Source organism: Malaclemys terrapin, chromosome 12 (assembly GCF_027887155.1).
Source record: "Malaclemys terrapin pileata isolate rMalTer1 chromosome 12, rMalTer1.hap1, whole genome shotgun sequence".
NCBI lineage: Eukaryota > Metazoa > Chordata > Testudines > Emydidae > Malaclemys > Malaclemys terrapin.
Window position 1 is genome coordinate 42,013,249 of NC_071516.1, and position 20,344 is coordinate 42,033,592.

Genomic DNA, 20,344 nt, shown 5'->3' on the forward strand with positions numbered 1-20,344 from the left:
TGGGGTGGGGGCGACTCTCCCCGGTATTCCCCTGGGTGCTCACAGTTCATCCAGGGATCAAATCCAGGTCTGGCTGCTCTTACACACCCCAGAGACCAAGTGCCAGGAGGGACCCAGGAGCTCAAAGAGCAGATATCAACCCCCTCTTGCCCAGCTCCCTTCACAGCAGAGGCGGAGAGAGGATGCTGAGATCTCACAGCCAGGGGGGTTTTCACACACAGCTTCCTTCTTGCTTCGATTCTTCCTGCTGCTGCTGTTCTGCTGCCCACCCCTCCCTGCTCCAACCACTAACCCAGCCATGCACAAGTGCAGGCTGGAAATTAGCAGGAGGTTTCTAACATTCAAAGGGGGAAGGTTTTGCAACAGCCTCCCAGTCGGAGTTGTGGGGCAGGGAGGCACACAACTTCATTAGTTTTAAGAGAGGTAGAGAAATGTATGAGTGCAAGTGTATGATGGGTCTGCTTGTGATGGTGCTAGGCAGAGCTCTGCAGTCCCGGGGTTCACGTCCAGTTAATGTTCTATAGAATCATAGGACCTGAAGGGATCTTGAGGGGTCATCTAGTCCAGTCCCCTGCACTCATAGCAGGACTAAGTACTATCTAGACCATCCCTGAGAGATGTTTGTCCAACCTGCTCTTAGAAATCTCCAGTGATGGAGTTTCCACAACCTCCCTGGGCAATTTATTCTAGTGCTTAACCACCCCAATAGTTAGGAAGTTTTTCCTAATGTCCAAACTAAACCTCCCTTGCTGCAATTTAAGCCCATTGCTTCTTGTCCAATCCTCTGAGGTTAAGGAGAACAATTCATCTCCCTCCTCTTTGTAACAACATTTTATGTACACCTCTACCCCAATATAACGTTGTCCTCAGGAGTCAAAAAATCTTACTGCGTTATAGGTGAAACCGCGTTATATCGAACTTGCTTTGATCCTCCGGATTATGAAGCCCTCTCCCCCCTCTGCCCCCCCCCCCCCCCCCCCGGAGTGCTGCTTTACTGCGTTATATCCGAATTCATGTTATATCGGGTCGCGTTGTATCGGGGTAGAGGTGTACTTGAAAACTGTTACCATGTCCCCTCTCATCTTCTCTTCTCCAGACTAAACAAACCCAATTTTTTCAATCTTCCCTCATAGCTCATGTTTTCTAGACCTTTAACTGTTTTTGTTGATCTTCTATGGACTTTCTCCAATTTGTCCACATCTTTCCTGAAATGTGGTGCCCAGAACTGGACACAATACTCCAGTTGAGGCCATATCAGCACGGAGTAGAATTGCTTCTTGTGTCTTGCTTACAACACTCCAGCTAATACATCTCAGAATTATGTTTGCTTTTTTTGCAACCCTGTTACATTGTTGACTCATATTTAGCTTGTGGTCCACTATAACCCCCAGATCCCTTTCCACAGTACTCCTTCCTACGCAGTCATTTCCTATTTTGTATGTGTACCACTGATTGTTCCTCCCTAAGTGGAGCACTTTGCATTTGTCCTTATTGAATTTCATCCTATTTAGTTCAGACCATTTCTCCAGTTTGTCCAGATCATTTTGAATTTTAATTCTGTCCTCCGAAGCACTTGCAACCCCTTCCAGCTCGTATCGTCCACAAACTTTATAAGTGTACTCTCTATGCTATTATCTAAATCATTGATGAAAATATTGAACAGAACCGGACCCAGAACTGACTCCTGCAGGACTCTACTTGATATTCCCGTCCAACGTTCCTAACACTCATGCTTCAGGATTTAGCTGGCCATTGGCAGGGGCCAGGAAGGGATTTTAACCTCCGCACCCCATGTAGTCTGAGAGGAGTTTTTGGTGGCTTTTTTTTTTTTTTTAAATCTGCTTTATATGAAGCACCAGGCGATGCCCATGGCTGGAGATTGGACATTGGAAGGTGGGCCAGGTCTCTGAGGTGGAGTTTTGGATGAGATATGTATGAGAGAGATTGACTGACTATGTATGCGTACTAGTCCCTACTACTGTAACCACTAGACCCCACTCCCCGATGAATCCAGCCAACAACACAGTCCCAGTGATCAAGTTCATCCTGCTGGGTTTCCCCTCCCTGAGCCAGGTGAGCTGAAATCTCTCCTTCTCTCCTGCACCTATGTTGGGACGCTGGCAGGCAACCTGTGCATCGTGTGGGCTGTGCTGCGGGACCCACGCCTCCAATGCCTGCCCATGTACATCCTGCTGGGGAACTTCTCCTGGATGGAGATCTGCTATGTCATGAACACGGTGCCACGGATGCTCTCTGACCTAGTAAACCCCGGTGTCCTCAACTCCTTCCAGGCCTGCTTTTTTCAGTTCTACATCTTTTCCATGGGGACCACCGAGTGCCTGTTCCTCTCGGCCATGGCCTTGGATAGGTACCTGGCCATCTGCCACCCCCTGCGCTATCCCGTCCTCACGTCCACACACAGGTGCTGGGTGATGGCCTCCTCCTGCTGGCTCATTGGCTTCCTGTGGTTCATATGCCCGTCACCCTCATCTCCCAGCTCTTCTTCTGCGGCTCCACCCTGGATCATTTTGTCTGTGACCCGGCCCCATTGCTGGCTGTCTCCTGCACCCCAGCTCCCCGGACTGAACAGGCGTGCTTTGCCCTGACCACCTTTGTCATCCTTGACACTGCCGTCTTCACCCTGACTGCCTACGGGCTTATCATCAGGGCTGTGCTGCAGCTGCCCACAGGGGCCGGGCGGCACAAGGCTTTCTCCACCTGCTCCTCGCACCTGACCATTGTGGGCCTGTTCTGGAGCTTTGGCCTTGTCAACTACATCAGCCTGGCGGCCTCAGGGGGCAGTCGGAAAATGGCAGTCCTCTTCTACGCGGTGGGGACACCCCCTGCTCATCTCGCTAATCTACAGCCTGAGGAACAAGGAGATGAAGGAGGCTCTGAGGAGGACCCTGCTGGGGAAGCGGTAGGGGGTTCTGCTCTGTCCCCAGCATGCAGGGACTGGCCGGTCATGGGGGTGGGCAATGGGATATGGGTCCCTTCTCCTCCAGGGGTGCTGGCTCCAACCCTCCAAACACAGCATTTTGCATGACCTTTAGGGGTCACTCGTAGTATAAAAAAATGCTTGTCTGATGCTACAGCCAGAACACAAGCGTGTCCCCCTTGCTGGAGGAAATGAGCCCTGCTCAGTGTGTGTTTGCAGGGGGTAGGAGAGCAAACTCTGTGTATGTGCGGGGAGGCTGGCTCGCATCTCTGCCTGTTTTGTGCAGCTTTATGTCAAGGCGGTTATCTGGATTAATGTGTTCTCACACTTAGAGCCAGATGGAAAAGTTCTGCCCATCTTTTCACTGCTGTTCGTCCAGAGAAGCCCCAGTGATGTCCAGAGACTGACAGCTGGAACCCAACTCATGGTAACGCTATCTTGTATGTTATGGATTGCACTCCCCTCCCACAGCCAGGGATAGAACCCAGGAGTCCACGCCTCCCTAATCTAACCGACTCAACCCCACTAACCTCTCACAGCCAAGGATAGAACCCAGGAGTCCAAACCCCCAAATCTAACCCACTCAACCCCTCTCGCCTCCCACAGCCAGGGGTAGAACCCAGGCATCCTAGCACCCCGATCTAACCTAGGAGTTTTCAACTAGGGGTATGTGTACCCCTGGTCTTCTGGGGGTACATCAACTCATCTAAATATTTGCCTAGTTTTACAACAAGCTACATAAATGGTTTGAGTTTGGGTTTTTGTATGGGAGGGGTTGTTGTCTCTTTCTCAAAGCGTCAGGGATGGCCAGTGCTGGCGATGGGACATCGGGTCGGGTGGACCAGGGCTCTGAGGTGGCACCCAGCATTCTCTGTCTAGGGTGCTCGGCTGGCTGGTTCTTGCTCACATACTCTGGGTGTAACTGATTGCTCTGTGTAGAATGGGGAAGGAATTTCCCCCCAGATCAGATTGGCAGTGACCTTGGGGGTTTTGCTCCTTCTTCTGCAGCGTGGGATGTAGCTCATTCATCAGGGTTATCTGGGTGTCTCTCACTTAACCCTTTCTCTGCTATTGCTGGGGCTCTGGTGCCCCTCAGTCCCTGCTATTCTCTGTGTGTGTCACATAACAGTTTAGCTTCCTGAGGGCTCTCCTAATTTGGTCTAATTTCAGCTGCTGGGTGGTGTTGGTGGCCTGTGATCTACAAACGGTCAGACAAGGTGATCTGGTGGTCCCTTGTAGCCTTAAACTCTAACCCAGGAGTCCAGACTTCCAGACCCTGCTCTAACCCACTGGATCCCACTTCCCCATTCCTCTCCAAGAACAATGGATAGATCCCAGGAGTGCTGACTACCCATCCCTCCCTGCTGTAAGCCACTGGACCCCACTGCCCTCTGAGAGCTGGTAAAAGAACCCCCGAGTCCTGGCTCCCAGTCCAGCCCTCTCACCACTAGACCCACACCCCCACTGTATCAATTTTAGGCATTAAAGAAGGCTGTCCGTCTCTGAGGGGCATCCATCTGTTATCTTTCATGGGAGTTTGAGCCACTTAATAAAGCACATGGACCAGACTGCAAATCCCTTGGCGTAATTAGCTTGTTTTGATGTCTTAACTCTTCTCGCTCTGGGTAGTGATGATTTGGGCCTCTGGCAGAGCCAATTAAAGAGCTGAGCTGAGATTGCCTCTGGTTTCATCCAAGTGCTAGGAGACGGGTAGGGGCTGTGGGTCAGGACAGGGTGAGTCAGGACTGGGAGTCCCAGGCGGAGACGGGAGCTGTGTCTCCAGGGTGCAGTCAGCTCCTGGTCTCTGGCAATGAGCAGAGCTATTCAGTCTCAGGTTCACATGGACCCCTGCTCTGCTGGGAACGAGCCCACTCATTACACCTGGGCCCCACTGCACAGAGCAGGTGGGCGTCACTACTGAATGGGGGCCTAGTTCATCAGGGTCCAACACAAGGCGGATGGGGTGAGAGACCCCTGTCCTGGGACCACACTCCTCACTCAGGCACAGTAGAACAGACCTAGCGCAGAAATGAACAGTCAGCTACTGTCCTGAGGGACAGGAAGCCTCCCAGTCCCCCTCTGAGATGGGAGCTCCAGCAGGGATGAACCCAGCACCTGACAGCCCATGGAGAGGAGCTGGGGGAGGAAATCACTTGAAAAATTCCCTTGTCCCTGTTGTCATTCCTGCGTGCCCCACCCCTGTTGTTACCAGGCTCCCTCCCATGTCTGGAGAAATAAGGGGCTAGATCCACACAGGGAACTTACACCCAGTGGTGCAGCACCTAACATTTAGGTTCCTGCTGCCCATTGCAATCCAGAGCCCCTAGGTAGGTGGCCAGGCTTCATAGACCACACATGGGGATAGACAGGTATCTACAGCCCAGAGCCACCAAAACTAACCAAAGGGAAATGCCGAGGAGAGGAATGGGGCCAAAGCCCGAACCTTCAAAGGGTCGCAGGTGCCTATCACAACTGGGACCCCTCTGCAGGAGGCAGGAACCTAGTACGAACCTCTGAATTTGCCTAAATCCTTTTACGAACCATCTGTAAGGCTCTGTGCTGATCCCCTTGGCGGCGCTTGCCCCCTGGGGGAAGGAATTAGATCTCTCCCTGGGCCATGACAGACCAGGCCAGGTATTCACAGAGCCACTAGGACCTTCTGGACTGGAACGAACGCATTGGGATGGAAGACCCTAGAGAGACGCGGGGAACCTCAGGGACCCAAGACGAACCCCTAGCTGCAGAGCCAACTAAACGTGTTGGTGGCTGTGTCCAGAGGACAAAGACATGGAGGGGGCAGGTGACTGGGTCAATGAGAGCTGGGCTCACCCAGGTAACTTGTGTGCTGGGGACTGAGGGCCAAAGAGAGCAGAATGGGGTGTGGGGGAGCAGGGCATGGACAGGCCCGGCTCTCACCAACAGGAACTGTAACCCAAGCCTGCCTCCCTCCTATCAACCCAAAGCCTGGTGGCCTGCAGCCAGAGGACTGATAAAGGGTCCCCTTGGGTTGAAAAGGCTGCCTGGTATTGCTGCAGATCCGGCCTGAGGACACTGCGCCCTGCAGGGATGAAACAAGCCTCCCCCAGGAGTTTGGCCCAGCCAAGGAACCCCAGAAAGAGACAGGGATCACTGGCGCCCCCAGGCTGAGACGGGGAAGCCTGGCCCTCTGGAGCTGGGTGGATCCTTGGGGCTGGCCCACTAAGGGGGAACTTCCAGGATATTTGTCTGCAGGTCTCCCACCGTGCAGGGGGGCTGGACTGTGCAGCAGAGCTGGCTCTTGGTCTCTGCTGTTCCACTTTGTATGATGCAGTCCTTGACTCAGGGACTTGAGCCTGACTTTCCCCCTCCCGGCTGGGTGCCCTGACCACTGGCCTATAGAGTCAGTCCCACCAGCTCGCGGCTGCTTGGTTATTTGACACCCATAGGAGGCTTCGAAAAGACCCAGATCAGAATGCGCCCCCCACCCCCCAATCGCCCAGCAGGCAGGACCCTAGAGTGAGGATCTCAACTGGGGTCTCCCCCATCCTAGGTAAGTGCTCCAACCACAGAGCTCCAGAGAAATGGTTCTCACCCGGTGCTGGGGGGGCCTACGGATTATATCTCCAGGGTCCATGAAAGACAGACTGAAAACAGACTGACCAGAATCCAGCTATATGTACAGACGACAGATTTCCAAGGGGCTCCATGCTGCCACTCGAAATTTCCAAAGGGGTCTGCATTGCCATTCGAAACTTTTTAGGAGCCCACCAATGAAAAAAGGTTGAGAACCGTTGCTCTAGAGTATGCAAGAGCGTTCCCTCCTCCTCCAGGGCTTAGACTGAGCAAGGGGTCAGGACTGAGGGGACTGGTGCAGGCCCACTGACAGCAATTTAGGGACCCACCAGGTTAGGCAGCAACTGAGGGGGATTTGGAGGATATAAGGGTATGCCTGCACAGCAACTAGATAGCTAGGACCCTCCAACTTCGCAGGGTCCTAGAGCCCTGACATCTACACAGCAGTGAAACAGCCCCACAGCCTGAGTCCCAGGAGCCTGAGTCGACTGACATGGGCCAGCCACTGGTGTCTACTCACTGTATAAACTCTCTGTGGATCTGCCCGAGTCACCTCTTCTATCTGAGTAGTTTTCCCTCTGCACTATGGGGCTGCCTTAGTTCCGGGGGCCTGAGCAGCTGCTCAGAGTCAGAGCTGACCAGGGCTGCATCTCCATTTACCTTCCCGAGAGAAATAATCGATACATCGTGAACATCAAACAGAGACAGACAGAGAGGTGGTTGTGTACGGGGATGGATGGACTGACACGACTCACCGACCATGAACCTCATCGATAACCGATTTTATTCATTACAAAAGAAAAAAAACAAACCTTTAAACATATAAAATTATAAAACAAAATGAACCTTCCAAAATAAATATACCACCACTCTGTACACCTAGAGAGCAGGGCCTCAGGCCAGACCAGCTCTGTACACACAGAGAGCAGGGCCCCAGGCCAGACCCGCTCTGTACACACGGAGAGAGCAGGGCCCCAGGCCAGACCCGCTCTGTACACACACACAGAGCAGGGCCCCGGGCCAGACCCGCTCTGTACACACAGAGAGAGCAGGGCCCCAGGCCAGACCCGCTCTGTACACACAGAGAGAGCAGGGCCCCGGGCCAGACCTGCTCTGTACACACAGAGAGAGCAGGGCCCCGGGCCAGACCCGCTCTGTACACACAGAGAGAGCAGGGCCCCGGGCCAGACCCGCTCTGTACACACAGAGAGAGCAGGGCCCCGGGCCAGACCAGCTCTGTACACACAGAGAGCAGGGCCCCAGGCCAGACCCGCTCTGTACACACGGAGAGAGCAGGGCCCCAGGCCAGACCTGCTCTGTACACACAGAGAGAGCAGGGCCCCGGGCCAGACCCGCTCTGTACACACGGAGAGAGCAGGGCCCCAGGCCAGACCCGCTCTGTACACACAGAGAGAGCAGGGCCCCAGGCCAGACCCGCTCTGTACACACAGAGAGAGCAGGGCCCCGGGCCAGACCTGTTCTGTACACACACAGAGAGCAGGGCCCCAGGCCAGACCCGCTCTGTACACACAGAGAGAGCAGGGCCCCAGGCCAGACCCGCTCTGTACACATGGAGAGCAGGGCCTCGGGCCAGACCTGCTCTGTACACACAGAGAGAGCGGAGCCCCGGGCCAGACCCGCTCTGTACACACGGAGAGAGCAGGGCCCCAGGCCAGACCCGCTCTGTACACACAGAGAGCAGGGCCCCAGGCCAGACCCGCTCTGTACACACAGAGAGAGCAGGGCCCCGGGCCAGACCCGCTCTGTACACACAGAGAGAGCAGGGCCCCGGACCAGACCCGCTCTGTACACACAGAGAGAGCAGGGCCCCGGGCCAGACCCGCTCTGTACACACAGAGAGAGCAGGGCCCCGGGCCAGACCCGCTCTGTACACACAGAGAGAGCAGGGCCCCGGGCCAGACCCGCTCTGTACACAGAGAGAGAGCAGGGCCCCGGGCCAGACCCGCTCTGTACACACAGAGAGCAGGGCCCCAGGCCAGACCCGCTCTGTACACACACAGAGAGCGGAGCCCCAGGCCAGACCCGCTCTGTACACACAGAGAGAGCAGGGCCCCGGACCAGACCCGCTCTGTACACACAGAGAGAGCAGGGCCCCGGGCCAGACCCGCTCTGTACACACAGAGAGAGCAGGGCCCCGGGCCAGACCCGCTCTGTACACACAGAGAGAGCAGGGCCCCGGGCCAGACCCGCTCTGTACACAGAGAGAGAGCAGGGCCCCGGGCCAGACCCGCTCTGTACACACAGAGAGAGCAGGGCCCCAGGCCAGACCCGCTCTGTACACACAGAGAGCGGAGCCCCAGGCCAGACCCGCTCTGTACACACAGAGAGCAGGGCCCCAGGCCAGACCCGCTCTGTACACACAGAGAGCAGGGCCCCAGGCCAGACCCGCTCTGTACACACACAGAGAGCGGAGCCCCAGACCATACCCGCTCTGTACACATGGAGAGCAGGGCCTCGGGCCAGACCTGCTCTGTACACACAGAGAGCAGGGCCCCGAGCCAGACCCACTGTGAAAGAGCTCTAAAGAAGTCCAACCCCCAAACCCACAGGGACTAGGCACCTACAACACCCCTTAATCACCTTTGAATGTCCCCACATCATAAGCCACACAAACCGAGGGGGGTTGGGGCCAGTGATTCCAGTCCATGGGAAGGAGACAGGAAGGGGGAGTGTGGAAAAGGAGAGGAGAAAGAGCAGGGCACAGATGCAGAGGGAGGAGGCATTGGTGGGCTTGGTAGGGATCTCCTAGTCTCAGTGCAATTTCTTCACACCTGGGATCAGCCCATTGGAGTGGTTTATTGGGATATCGGGGCAGAGCCTGGGTAGAGGTCATTGCCATGGGAAAGAGGATCATGTTGAGTGGAGAGAGAATGGGAAAAGAGGGACCTCTGTCCCTCTTTGTAGGGGGCAGGGATCACCCCATTCTCAGACCCCATCCTTTGCCTCAATACCCAGTTGTAAATCCGCTGCCGGCCCCTCAAGCCTCTCCAAACCATTATACTCATGGGATCCACCAGGGGGCAGCAGACAGAAGGACAAGTCCAACCCCTCCAGCAGCAGCATCCGAGGGCAAGGAGCTATCTTTGCACATTCCCTCCCCATGGCATCATTCGCTCTGCGCTCGGTATGCCACAGTAGCTGCCGCCTGGGTGCCAGGTCCCTGCGTCTTGCCGTTCACCACCAGCAGGAGTGGGGTCTCCACACGGATCCCAGGGAAGGAGAAGCTCTGGGAGTACCGTGGAGACAAAGAAGTCAGTCAGAAGGAGGTTAGCTCTGAATGCTACTACTGACTGTTTGCACATCATGGGTTGAAATTTCCCCACCCATCTATGAGGCAGGGCAAATTCCACTGTTAACGCCTACTGATGGTGATTTTCATTTCATGTGCTGAGGTTTTTAAACCCGCCTAAGGGATTTGGGTGCCCAAATTTAACAGATGTCAGGAGCCCAAATCCCCTAGGCAGCTGTAAAAACCTGAAGAGCCAGTGTGTTGTTCTCCCGCCTTCCTGCAGAAGACTGAGATGTGCTCTAGTGAGGGAGGAGGTGCCCAGTCTCCCAGCAACAGTGTCAAAATTAACTCTTTCCCTGCTGGGCAGCTAGTGGGCTTCTGCTTCCCTGGACGTCGGGGTGAATATTGGGGTAGAGAATTGCAACCATCCTCCCCCAATTTAAAGGCACTTCCACCTCTACCCCATAACAAGGGGGCTGGGAAAGACACATTGCCCCCAGCTGCTGTGGGAAAGGCCCCATCACTCTGGCATCTGTGGCCCTGTAACTGAGCTCTAACAACTCATATAGGAAGTGATGCAAGTAGCAGACAGGAAGTGTCAAGTTCATTCATGCCTCCTGCCACCACAGCACTGGGGGTGGGAAGAAACAACAGGTGGAGGGAGGGGCATGAGGAAAGGGTGGGGATTAACCCTTAAACTGACGAAGGGCTACAGTCCTGTATCAACCTGTCTCTGGTGACATCCCATATCCCTCCTCCTGCAGGGCCAGGCCTAGGAATCACTCCAGCACTAAGCCTGGGGCAAGGAGGACCAGGCCACACTCACCTTGCCTTGGTGCTGGACGTGGTGATGCCGGAGGTGCGGCTCAGGGATGGCCACTGAGTCGCCGATGAGCACACCCCAGCTCTGGACCATGTTATAGACAGTGACAGCAAAACAGGGGCCCTTGGAGTCAGCCAGGCCGAACGTGCTGCCAGAAAACCAGGCGAGAATGTGAGTAAGGTGATGGGACAGGAGGTGAGGGGACAGATGGATGGTACTGAGGATGCATAGATGGATGGATGGATGGAAGGCCACATGGATGGCTATGAGAATGGTTGGATGGGTGTACAGAACTGAGGAAACATGGGTGGATGGACAGAGCTCAGGACAGACAGATGGACAGCAGGCTGGATGGATGGACAGAACTTAGGACAGACAGATGGACAGCAGGCTGGACGGATGGACAGAACTTAGGACAGACAGATGGACAGCAGGATGGATGGAGGACATAGCTCGGGACTGACAGATAGACAGCAGGAGGATAGGCAACATCAACAGAAAGCACTAAAGATGGATGGATGGTCAGGTGGTACTCACAAGGGCACCTTCTCGTCCGTGGTGAGGCTGAAGACCACCCTGCCGAGCACTACGGCTCCAGTGTTGACACCCGGCTGCAGGGCGCTCAGGAGCCGATGCTCCAGTGCCACCTTCTGGCCTGAGGACCCCTGGTACTGCCCATCCCCACAGGGGCCCAGCTGGGATGAGCGCAGGCTTCCCAGCATGCTCTGCAGCTTCTTAACCTTCACTTTGCCCTGCAGGGGGAGGAAGGAGGGCAGGGTCACTGACTGAGACATGTCTCCCTGTAAGCCAGGCAGGGAGCAGGGGAGATGCTCTACCTTGTTCTCCAGGAGGCTGGTGAGTCGCTCCAGGAAATCCAGAAGCTGCTGCTGGCGCAGCCGGGGTTCAGGCCAGGCTGGGTCAAGGGCTGCTGCACGGGAAAACCCCTCCAGGGCCTCTGTGTAATTCTCCTCATATTTATGCAGCTGACCCAAGAGAAACACAGCATAGCGCTACGGTTACAGCAGTAAGGCTTGGCACCGGGACTCCTGGGTTCTACTGCAGGCCTGAGCGGGTCTAGTGGGTTAGAGTGAGGGGGCTTGGAGCCAGGACTCCTGGTTTTCATTCCTGGCTCAAGGTGTGAGGGAAGTAGGGGGAAGCCCACTGGGTTAGAGCAGTGTGTGCAGGGAATTGGTATTCCTGGGTTCAATTCCTGGCTCTGGGAGGGGAGAGAGGTCTAGTGGTTAGACCAGAAAGTATAGGGCTCATTCCATCCAGCAGGGGGCAGCAGACACAGGGACACAGAGCCCCCTAAAACCACACTGGGGCACTGATGCTGGCACTGCCTGCCAGGAGAGAGTGCCCCTCCTGAGCCCCCAACACCTTTCAGTCACACCTTCCACTCCCCTCCCTCCCACCTTCTCACCGTAGCTCTGTTGAGATGCAGGTCCGGGTTACAGGATGCTGTAGGATCCACCTTTTCCTAGTTTGGAAAGGAAATCAACATCTGAGCGCCCCCATTGAGCCTTCTGCCCTGCTCCCTGCAGCACAAGGCTCCCGTGCAACCAGTAGAAGACAGGGCAGTACCTACCGCCTGGCCATAGGCACTTAGGGCCTGCTGGGAGATACTGGGGTTCTGGCCTGTGTTGAAGAACAGCGAGAGGTAGGCATTTCCCAGGATATCTGCGGCAGAGAGACACAGAGGTTAGCAAGGAGACCACATGGACAGAGGACGTCAAAGAAGATGAACAGCTGGCTGGTTGGAGGCATATAGCTGAGAATAGAGGATTGATGGATGGGTAGCAGGATGGCTATAGCTGAGGATGGATGGGTGGAGGGATATAGCTGAGGGGAATGGATGGCTACAGCTGAGGATGGAGGGATGGCGGTACATTGAGGATTGAGGGTTGAATGGATGGAGGGATGGATATAGCTGAGGATGGAGGGATGGTGGGACATAACTGAGAATGGAGGGTTGAATGTAGGGATATCGCTGGGGTATATTATCCTCCCCACAAGTCAGGTGAAGGGCAGGAAGTTGCAGAGCATACTGAGAAGCCTGAGCCCCTCCCAGCTGGTGCCATGTTGGGTCCCAGTGTCCCTTGAAGCAGGGAGTGGGCAGGAGCGGTGCGTGGGGGAGGGAAAGGGGCTGTCACTCACACCACGAGCGGCCATCTCGCATGTCCATCTGGACAGCCAGCTTGGCCTGCCGGACACTGTCCATGACATTCTGGGCATGCTGCTCTGTGCTCTCGGCTCGCAGCTGCCGCAGCACCATGGACAGATTCTGCAGCGAGACTTTGTTCTTCCGCTACGGGGGGAGACAAGGAACCATGGTCAACACTCAGCCCAGCTTCCCGCCTCCCCACCCACGACTCCTCTGCCCTCAGATCAGCCAGCTGTGTCTCCCCTTCCCTTCCCTTCCCTCCCCTCCCCTGAATCGGCCCCTCGGCCCAGCCAGCCCTGTCTCCACTTCCCGGGATCAGGCCCTCAGCCCAGCTCCCCTCCTCCCCCCACCCCCACCCCGATCGGCCCCTTGGCCCCAGCTACCCAGCCCCTCAACGGGCAGCCAGGTCTCTCCCCTCTCTACCCCCAGGATTGGCCACACCAGCCCACCGGGATGCCTGGGGGTGGGACTCACGTGCCCCAGGGCCCCAGAGAAGCAGGTGTGGGCTGCTGTGATGTCGCCCTTTTTCCAGTAGGCCTCGCCCAGCTGGTTCCAGGCCTCCACCAGCTCCGGGTCCAGCTTCACAGCCTTGGCCAGCAGTTCCTCAGCCTTGGGGTTGTAGTCGGGTGTAACGTTCAGAGCCTTCCCCTTCAGCATCAGCGCCCAAGCCCGGCCCTGGGAACAGCCTGGAGAGACAGAGGCGCAAAGGGAGGGCATAGCCTGTGGCACAAATCTCCTCCAGTCCCAGGGCAGCGGGCTGGCTGGCTCAGGAGGTGAGAAATGGGACACTGGTCCCTTTCCCCTCTAGGGTCGCCAGCTCCAACCCAGCCCCAGGGTTTGGGACTGGATGTCTTGGGGGGTGAGGAATGGGGCATGGGGCCTTTCCCTTCTAGGGAGTGGCAGCTCCAATCCAGTCCCAAGGGACCCTAGGTCTGGCTAGCTCATGGGGAATGGGATGCCAGGTTTTCCCCTCTAGGGCAGGGGGTGCATTTCCCTCTTATACCCGGTTACCATCTATCTCGCCCATCTGCTGTAGCGTTTTCTCCATTTCCTCCAGAATGTCCTGCTGCTTTCTCCCAGCATCCTCCACACCATGGCTTTCAAAGTAATGATCCCGGAAATAGTACAGGCCATCGACCAATTCCTGTGAGGATGAGGGACAGGTGAGTGAAAGGGGCAGGGGTGGGAACGATCACATCGGTAAACTACACCCTAGCAGCAGCTACCTAAGGGGGCATGTAGCCTAGCGGTTAAGGCACTGGACTAACACTCAAGAAACCTGGGTTCAAAGCCCAGCTTTACCAGAGACTATACCAGTAATCTCAGGTAAGTCATTAGGCTAGGAATTTTAAAGGAATGAGGCCCCCAAATGACAGTGAAAGCCAATTGGGCTCCTGGCTCATTTGCAAATCCATGTAACTGAATCTCTTTGTGCCTCGGTTGGGATTTTCAAAGCTGGCTAAGGAATTTGGAAATCAGTTCCCATTATTATATGTATTACCATAGTGCCTAGGAGCCCCAGTCATGGCCCAGGGCCCCTCTGCGCTAGATGTTGTACAAACACAGAACAAAACAACATCCCAGCTCCAGAGAGTTAATTAATGGGAACTGGGCTTCCCAAACCAATACGCAGTTCTGATCTCATCAATTTTAGATGACAAGTTCTTCAGGGAGGCACTGTCTCACTGTGGGTCTGTGCAGCATCCGGCACAAGGGGCCCTCACTTCAGTCAGGGTCTGGGCAGCACTTGGCACAACAGGACCCCGATCTTATTAGGGGTCTGTGCGGTACCCAGCGAGGCCATGATCACACTTAGATGTCATTCTAGGTACCCAGAGGATCAATCTGTAGATATGAGCCCTACCACCTGACGTACAGGCCTTGCACACTGCAGCCTCTCATGGCTTTCACCACTGTTATTATTAATAATATGTCTTATGCTAGTGCTTGTCCAACGTCAGGGCGCACATCGTGCCTGGCGCTGCACAGACCTCGACCGAGATCAGGGCCCCATTGTGCCGGGTGCGGCACAGACCCCGACCGAGATCAGGGCCCCCATTGTGCCCGACACTGCAGAGATCCCGACCAAAATCAGGGCCCCATTGTGCCAGGCACTGCACAGACCGCGAAAGAGACCCCCTATTGTGCTGGGCACTGCACAGACACAGTGGGAGACTGATCCTGCTCTGAAAAGCTCCCCTGTCTAAACAGGCAAAGGAATGACCATTATCCCCATTTTATAGACAGGGAAAGTGAGGCACAGAAGGAGAAGTGACTTCCCCAAGCTCAATGGTGAAAGTGGAAATGGGACCCAAGTCTAGTGCCCCAGACAGCCTCTTACTGCCCAAAATCTCAGAGACCCCAACACAGTCAGATCCCTCCCTCTACTAATGATTTTAATGACAAACCCAGTTCACAGTTAATAAAGGCAGTGTACAAATGTTACATCCCAGGGCATTTTACAGGCTGTTTCCCATTACAGGCCTGTTATTTGCACCCATCTTGGGCTGGGGGCTTTAAATAGCAAAATAAAAATGGCTAAACCCACCCAGATGCTCAGAGAGAGGGTGCAGGGAAAAATATATGGCGAAAGGGAGAGGTTAATTCAGACACAGGGATTGCAAAGGCAGACGGCAGTGTAAGGGAGATACAGGGCAAGGCCCATGTAACACAAGGGTTTGTGTGTGTGTGTGCGCATCTCTCTGTGTGTTTGTGCACGGATCAGTGTGTGTATTGGTGTGGATGCAGAGTGATCAGTGCGGGTGTGTGTCATTGTGTGGGTGCATCGTGTGTGTGCAGGGATCAGTGTGCACTGGTGTGTGTGTGTGCATCGCTGTGTGCAGGCACTGATGTGTATCTGTGCTTTTCTCGTGTGTGTGTGTGTGTATGGATTGGTGTGCGTATGTGCGCACTGCTTTGTGTGCGTCGGTATGCGTGTGCATTTCTGTGTGTGCGCGTATCGGGGGGCGGGGATCGGTGTGTGTATGTGTATCGGTGTGTCTGTGCATTGCTCTGTGTGTGTGTGCGGGGGTGTGTGCGGGGGTGTGTGGATCGGTGTGTCTGTGCATTTCTGTGTGTGCGCGTATCGGGGATGGGGATCGGTGTGTGTATGTGTATCGGTGTGTCTGTGCATTGCTGTGTGTGTGTGTGTGTAGGGGGGTGTGTGGATCGGTGTGTCTGTGCATTGCTCTGTGTGTGTGTGTGTGTGTACGGGGGTGTGTGGATCGGTGTGTCTGTGCATTGCTGTGTGTGTGTGTGTGCGGGGGTGTGTGGATCGGTGTGTCTGTGCATTGCTGTGTGTGTGTGTGTGCGGGGGTGTGTGGATCGGTGTGTGTATGTGTATCGGTGTGTCTGTGCATTGCTGTGTGTGTGTGTGTGTACGGGGGTGTGTGGATCGGTGTGTCTGTGCATTGCTCTGTGTGTGTGTGTGTGTGTGTGTACGGGGGTGTGTGGATCGGTGTGTCTGTGCATTGCTGTGTGTGTGTGTGTGTGTGTACGGGGGTGTGTGGATCGGTGTGTCTGTGCATTGCTCTGTGTGTGTGTGTGTGTGTACGGGGGTGTGTGGATCGGTGTGTCTGTGCATTGCTGTGTGTGTGTGTGTGCGGGGGTGTGTGGATCGGTGTGTCTGTGCATTGCTCTGTGTGTGTGTGTGTGTGCGGGGGTGTGTGGATCGGTGTGTCTGTGCATTGCTCTGTGTGTGTGTGTGTGTGTGCGGGGGTGTGTGGATCGGTGTGTCTGTGCATTGCTGTGTGTGTGTGTGTGTGTGCGGGGGTGTGTGGATCGGTGTGTCTGTGCATTGCTGTGTGTGTGTGTGTGTGTGTGTACGGGGGTGTGTGGATCGGTGTGTCTGTGCATTGCTCTGTGTGTGTGTGTGTGTGTGTACGGGGGTGTGTGGATCGGTGTGTCTGTGCATTGCTGTGTGTGTGTGTGTGTGTGTGTGTGTGTGTGTGTGTGTGTGTGCGGGGGTGTGTGGATCGGTGTGTCTGTGCATTGCTGTGTGTGTGTGTGTGTGTGTGCGGGGTGTGTGGATCGGTGTGTCTGTGCATTGCTGTGTGTGTGTGTGTGTGTGCGGGGTGTGTGGATCGGTGTGTCTGTGCATTGCTGTGTGTGTGTGTGTGTGTACGGGGGGTGTGGATCGGTGTGTCTGTGCATTGCTCTGTGTGTGTGTGTGTGTGTGCGGGGGTGTGTGGATCGGTGTGTCTGTGCATTGCTGTGTGTGTGTGTGTGTGTGTACGGGGGGTGTGGATCGGTGTGTCTGTGCATTGCTCTGTGTGTGGATCGGGGGATCGGTGTGTGTCTCACAGCCCGCAGGAGCCGGCAGACGCAGAGTTCGCCCCCCTGGCCACGCAGCAGCCCCTCCGGTACCTGCAGGGTTTGCATGGCCTGGTGGTTTCCTTCTCCTCCCTCCTCAGCCATGATCGCCGAGCTCCGCCCCTTCCTCCGCCTCGGCCTGAGCGCGCGCTCCTGACTGGGCTGCGGACAGAGCAGGGACATCTACGGGGCTGGCGGGGAAATGCTGCACAGCAGCGCTCGCTCGGCCCCCTCCCCTCCCCTCCCCTCCCCTCCCGTCCCCCAACACACACGCAGCCCCTCCCTTGCAACACCCCCCTTCCACACACACACACTCTCACAGCCTCTACACTGCTCTCTCTTGCAACACCCCCTTCCACACACACACACACACACACTCTCTCACAGCCTCTACACTGCCCTCCCTTGCAACACCCCCCTTCCACACACACACACTCTCTCACAGCCTCTACACTGCCCTCCCTTGCAACACCCCCCTTACACACACACACTCTCACAGCCTCTACACTGCCCTCCCTTGCAACACCCCCCTCCACACACACACACACACACTCTCTCACAGCCTCTACACTGCCCTCCCTTGCAACACCCCCCTCCACACACACACACACACTCTCTCACAGCCTCTACACTACTCTCTCTTGCAATACCCCCTTCCACACACACACTCTCACAGCCTCTACACTGCCCTCCCTTGCAACACCCCCTTCCACACACACACTCTCTCACAGCCTCTACACTGCCCTCCCTTGCAACACCCCCCTTCCACGCACACACACTCTCACAGCCTCTACACTGCCCTCCCTTGCAACACCCCCCTTACACACACACACTCTCACAGCCTCTACACTGCCCTCCCTTGCAACACCCCCCTCCACACACACACACACACACTCTCTCACAGCCTCTACACTGCCCTCCCTTGCAACACCCCCCTCCACACACACACACACACACTCTCTCACAGCCTCTACACTACTCTCTCTTGCAATACCCCCTTCCACACACACACTCTCACAGCCTCTACACTGCCCTCCCTTGCAACACCCCCTTCCACACACACACTCTCACAGCCTCTACACTGCCCTCCTTTGCAACACCCCCCTTCCACACACACACACTCTCACAGCCTCTACACTGCCCTCCCTTGCAACACCCCCCTTCCACACACACACACACACACTCTCACAGCCTCTACACTGCCCTCCCTTGCAACACCCCCTTCCACACACACACTCTCACAGCCTCTACACTGCCCTCCCTTGCAACACCCCCCTTCCACACACACACACACTCTCACAGCCTCTACACTGCCCTCCCTTGCAACACCCCCTTCCACACACACACACACACTCTCTCACAGCCTCTACACTGCCCTCCCTTGCAACACCCCCCTTCCACACACACACTCTCACAGCCTCTACACTGCCCTCCCTTGCAACACCCCCTTCCACACACACACTCTCACAGCCTCTACACTGCCCTCCCTTGCAACACTCCCCCTCCACACACACACACACACACAGGCTCACAGTCCCTACACTGCCCTCCCTTGCAACACGCCCCCTCCACACACACACACGCTCACAGCCCCTACATTGCCCTCCCTTGCAACACCCCCCTCCACACACACACACACACATGCTCACAGCCCCTACACTGCCCTTCCTTGCAACACCCCCCTCCACACACACACACACACACACACACACACACACACACACACACACACAAACATGCTCACAGCCCCTACATTGCTCTGCACACACACAGCCCCTACATCAGTGGGTCTCAAACTTTTTTACTGGCAACCCCTTTCACATAGCAAGCCTCTGAGTGCGGACCCCCCCCCCCCCGTAATAAATTAAACACACTTTTTAATATATTTAACACCATTATAAATGCTGGAGGCAAGCGGGGTTTGGGGTGGAGGTTGACAGCTTGCGAGCCCCCAGGTAATAACCTCGTGACAACCTGAGGGGTCCCAACCCCCAGTCAGGGACGGCTTTAGGCCAATTCGCTGGAATCGGGCCCCGTGGGTAAGAGGGCCCCACGCCTTAGGCTCACCTGGCGGCGGTCCGCTTGGGTGGCATTTAGGTGGCGGGGGAGGAGGGGGTTCACTCCGGGGTCTTCGGTGGCATTTCGGCGGTGGAGGGGTCCTTCAGTGCTGCGGAAGACATGGAGTGGACCTCCCGCCGCCGAAGTGCCACCAAAAACCGGGACCGCCGCCAGGTATTCCAATCGGGCCCCGTAGGTCCTAAAGCTGGCCCTGCCCCCAGTTTGAGAACCCCTGCCCTACCTTGATCTGCACACACACAGCTCCTGCACTGCACACACACCCCCACGACCCCTACATTGCTCTGCATACACAGTTCCTGCACTGCACTCCCCCCACACCCCCTACATTGCTCTGCACACACACACAGCCCTGATTGCTCCCTCCCCCACAGCTCCTGTATTGCAACATCCTACACAGCCCCTGCATTCCTTCCCCCCATACACACACAATCCCTACATTCCTACACACACACACACACACACACAGAGTCCCTGCATTGCATCACACACACACACTGCTGGCATTGGTCCCCACACCTCCCCCCATTTACCAGCCCTCTACAGCCTAGCCTGGGGTCTCCACACTGCCCACCTCGCCCACTCCTGGGATCCCTTTTTAATTCCATGCCCTGCTAGGGTTGCCAATATCTATGTTTCTCCAGGATCGTCCCTTCGTAGCTGTCCTGGAAAGTCGGTCTGTGAGCCTGGTACACGCTACCAGCTGTCCAGTGTGATGGGCTCAGGACCATCGCAGCTGTCCCATGTTTTTGCATCTCAGAGGTGACAGCCCTACAGACCTCCCAATAGTCTTGTGTTTTGTGGGACTGTCCTGCTTTGATGCTTTGACACCAACCGCCATGTCCCAGTTGAAGCAGCTCCTGTCCCATGGGGCTGGCTGGGCTCTGTTCCCTGCTCCAGGCGTTGTGCCCAGACTCCTGATGCATGGGGTTGAAGCTGTGACGGGTTCCCCCTGGGGTGCCACCTGGAACTGGGGTTCCACTCACACTGTGCTGCTGTGACAAGCTGTAGACCACTCCCAGACTTACACTCACCAGCATATGCACAGGCAGGGACACACCCAGCTGCAGTTACATGCAGGCTGACCAAACACTGCATGAACCAACAGCAATAGAGAAGCTACAGCCAAGATACCCACAGCTTCCCAGCCTAGGCCCCCAGAGCTCTACTGCCCTGCCCTGGTTGAAACTCCAACCAGTATAAATGTATTACCTGGAGAGGATGTGGAGA

At 55.9% G+C, this 20,344-nt stretch overlaps 1 protein-coding gene and 1 pseudogene across 1 annotated transcript; one reads left to right on the forward strand and one right to left on the reverse strand.

The window, feature by feature from the left end:
- Window positions 1–2,004: 2,004 nt before the first annotated feature.
- Window positions 2,005–2,924, forward strand: LOC128846051 (olfactory receptor 11G2-like; annotated as a pseudogene).
- Window positions 2,925–8,695: 5,771 nt separating this feature from the next.
- TTC5 (tetratricopeptide repeat domain 5) lies at window positions 8,696–17,181 on the reverse strand. The gene is made up of 10 exons (XM_054045611.1): window positions 17,093–17,181; window positions 13,739–13,871; window positions 13,202–13,413; window positions 12,721–12,871; window positions 12,152–12,243; window positions 11,987–12,043; window positions 11,400–11,546; window positions 11,101–11,315; window positions 10,567–10,711; window positions 8,696–9,737 (listed from the first exon to the last, which is right to left on the reverse strand). Exons 1-10 carry the CDS (start codon window positions 17,141–17,143, stop codon window positions 9,618–9,620), a joined length of 1,323 nt encoding a protein of 440 aa, XP_053901586.1. The 5' UTR covers window positions 17,144–17,181; the 3' UTR covers window positions 8,696–9,617.
- Window positions 17,182–20,344: the final 3,163 nt, after the last annotated feature.

Excerpts from the sequence above, each read along its gene's own strand:
- TTC5 (XM_054045611.1), bottom strand. The coding sequence starts at position 17,143 with ATGGCTGAGGAGGGAGGAGAAGGAAACCACCAGGCCATGCAAACCCTG. Across the intron at positions 11,547-11,986 it reads TGCATCTCAACAGAGCTACG|CTGCATAAATATGAGGAGAA; the intron begins GTGAGAAGGTGG and ends CTCTTGGGTCAG. Across the intron at positions 9,738-10,566 it reads ACGTCCAGCACCAAGGCAAG|AGCTTCTCCTTCCCTGGGAT; the intron begins GTGAGTGTGGCC and ends CGGTACTCCCAG.